This window comes from Trachemys scripta, chromosome 2 (genome assembly GCF_013100865.1).
Source record: "Trachemys scripta elegans isolate TJP31775 chromosome 2, CAS_Tse_1.0, whole genome shotgun sequence".
In the NCBI taxonomy this organism is placed as follows: Eukaryota; Metazoa; Chordata; order Testudines; family Emydidae; genus Trachemys; species Trachemys scripta.
Window position 1 is genome coordinate 10,201,718 of NC_048299.1, and position 2,895 is coordinate 10,204,612.

The 2,895-nt window shown below is 49.9% G+C and overlaps 1 protein-coding gene across 1 annotated transcript; it reads left to right on the forward strand.

Annotated features, from left to right (window-relative positions):
* Positions 1-1,262: 1,262 nt before the first annotated feature.
* On the forward strand, positions 1,263-2,570 carry LOC117873948 (uncharacterized protein F54H12.2-like). The gene has a single exon (XM_034763852.1). The coding sequence runs from the start codon at positions 1,263-1,265 to the stop codon at positions 2,568-2,570; it is 1,308 nt and encodes a 435-aa protein (XP_034619743.1).
* The last annotated feature ends 325 nt before the right edge of the window (positions 2,571-2,895 follow it).

Here is a 2,895-nt window from a genome sequence, read left to right on the forward strand (position 1 = left end):
ATGAAAGCGCCGGCGGGCCATCAGTTCGTGCACTTTTCTGGTGATTGACAGCGCGGACGCCACAGCACCGCGAGCATGGAGCCCGCTGCGATCATCGCTGCAGTTATGGCCATTGTCAACACCTCGCGCCTTATCCACCTTTTTCAAAGGCAGATGCTGAGAAATCGGGCGAGGAGGCTACGGTAGCACGGTGAGGACATTAAGTCTGAGAGGGTCACAGACCTCTCACAAAGCACGGGACCCCGCGCCGAGGACATCATAGTGGCAATGGGTCATGTTGATGCTGTGGAATGGCGATTCTGGGCCCGGGAAACAAGCACGGACTGGTGGGACCGCATAGTGCTGCAGGTCTGGGATGAATCACAGTGGCTGCGAAACTTTCGGATGCGTAAGGGAACTTTCCTGGAACTTTGTGAGTTGCTGTCCCCTACCCTGAAGCGCAAGGACACCTGGATGCGAGCAGCCCTGACTGTCCAGAAGTGAGTGGCCATAGCCCTCTGGAAGCTTGCAACGCCAGACAGCTACCAGTCAGTCGCGAATCAATTTGGAGTGGGCAAATCTACTGTGGGGATTGCTGTGATGCAAGTAGCCAACGCAATCATTGAGCTACTGCTCTCAAAGGTAGTGACCTTGGGAACGTGCAGGTGATCATAGATGGCTTCGCTGCGATGGGATTCCCAAACTGCAGTGGGGCTATAGATGGAACTCACATCCCTATCCTGGGACTGGACGACCAGACCAGCCGGTACATTTACTGAAAGGGCTACTTTTCAATGGTACTGCAAGCACTGGTGGACCATAGGGGACGTTTTACCAACATCAACGTCGGATGGCCGGGCAGGTTCATGACGCTCATGTTTTCAGGAACTCTGGTCTGTTTAGACGGCTGCAGGAAGGTATTTACTTCCCGGACCACAAAATAACTGTTGGGGATGTGGAGATGCCTATAGTGATTCTCGGGGACCCAGCCTACCCGCTAATGCCCTGGCTCATGAAGCCCTATACAGGTGCCCTGGACAGTGAAAAAGAACTCAACTACTGGCTGAACAAGTGCAGAATGGTGGTGGGGAATACAGCTTCACAGGAAGGATCGGGGCTGATGTACATTAAAAGGAGGAAGAGAAAGAGAAATACATCATACCCGCGATGCACAGGTCCCCCGAAATCCTTTAAAAGAAGGGCTTTGACACGCAGGGCCGGCCATAAGCGAAAGTCCAAGAGGAAGCCTGAGCTCTGCCTGGTAAAAGACATATTTTATCAACATGGCTTTTGTTCACTGCGGGTCTGAAGAGTGCACCAAATCTGAACTAGACTTGTTTCAAATAACCCCTACGCAGACCAGCATCGAGAAAAGCATCTACATCGAGGTGCCGCCTCTATTGGCCATTACGGAGTCTGCCCCCATTGACTTTTTTATAGCAGGGAATGGTATAGATTATATGGATTTAAACAACACGCTGCTGTACCTGTGTTGCAAGCTTGTAAAAGGAGATGGAACTGAACTCGCCGTGGACGCCGAAGTGGGCCTGGTGAATTACCCCGTGGCCTCTATTTTCAGTCAGTTGGATGTCATGCTGGGAGACCGCCTCATAAGCCAAAGCAACAACTGTTACCCTTACAGGGCCTTTATAGAATCGGTGCTCAATTACAGCGACGAGACCCTCGCCACGCAATTTTCTGCCGGCCTGTTTTACAAAGACACTGCTGACCAACATGAAGGAACAGAGTTGGATGGAGGGAATCTAGGGTTTGTGAGGTGTGCAAAGCTGACGGCCGAGAGCAGAATGTTAGAGCTGCTGGGCCATTTACACAGTGATCTGTTCTTTCAAGAAAAACTTTTGTTAAACGGAGTGGATGTGAAAATTAAACTGATGCGCAGTAAAGACGTTTTCTGTTTAATGGGCAGTGCGGCTGAAGGCTTTAAACTGCGCATTGTATCAGCGTCCCTTTTTGTGAAGAAAGTACGGGTGGCCCCGGGAGTCCATCTGGGAGACGCGGAGGCCCTGCTTACCGCTAATGCTAAATACCCCGTGGACCGTGTGGGAATGAAAGTGTTTAGCATCCCCGCGGGGAGCAGGGTCAGTAACCAGGAGAACCTGTTCTTGGGACAGTTACCCAAAATGCTTGTCCTAGGGTTTGTGGATAACGATGCCTTTAGCGGAAGTTACGCTAAAAATCCCTTTCATTTTAAACATCACGATATTAATTTTGTGGCCTTGTACGTGGATGGTGAACAGATACCGACCAAGCCTCTGCAACCGGACTTCGAGGCAGGACGCTGCGTGAGAGAATACATGAATTTGGTACAGACAGCTGGTAAACACATGAAAGATCGTTCTCTGTTAATCGACCATGAGGAGTTTGCACAGGGTTACACCTTGTTTGCCTTTGACCTGTCTCCCAACCAGGAATGCGCTGATCACAATTCCCTGATTAAAACTGGGAACCTGAGAGCAGAAATACGTTTTGGGAAGGCTTTAACGGTTACCGTCAGTATGATTGTGTATGGGGTTTTTGACAATGTCATCGAAATAAATCAGAGGAGAAACGTTCTGTTTGACTACATGTGAACATGGACACCGTGCAGCTCTCATGTGTCTTATCAACGGACCCTTACACGAAAAAGAATTTCTTAGATGTGTTCCCTTGCGATTGGCTCCCGGGAGGCAAGCTGTCTCAGAGACCCCTGGGCTTAGTGGTGAACACACATCCACACAACCAACTGGGTGAACACTGGCTTGCCTTGTATCTGGCGGAGCGTAACCGTGGAGAGTTTTTTGACTCATCTGGGCACCCCCTGAACAGTGTGTTGTTTCCTAAAAGCATTATGAAATTTTTAAACAAAAATGCCACAGACATGGTGTTTCACAATAGACAATTACAGGACCCCCGCTC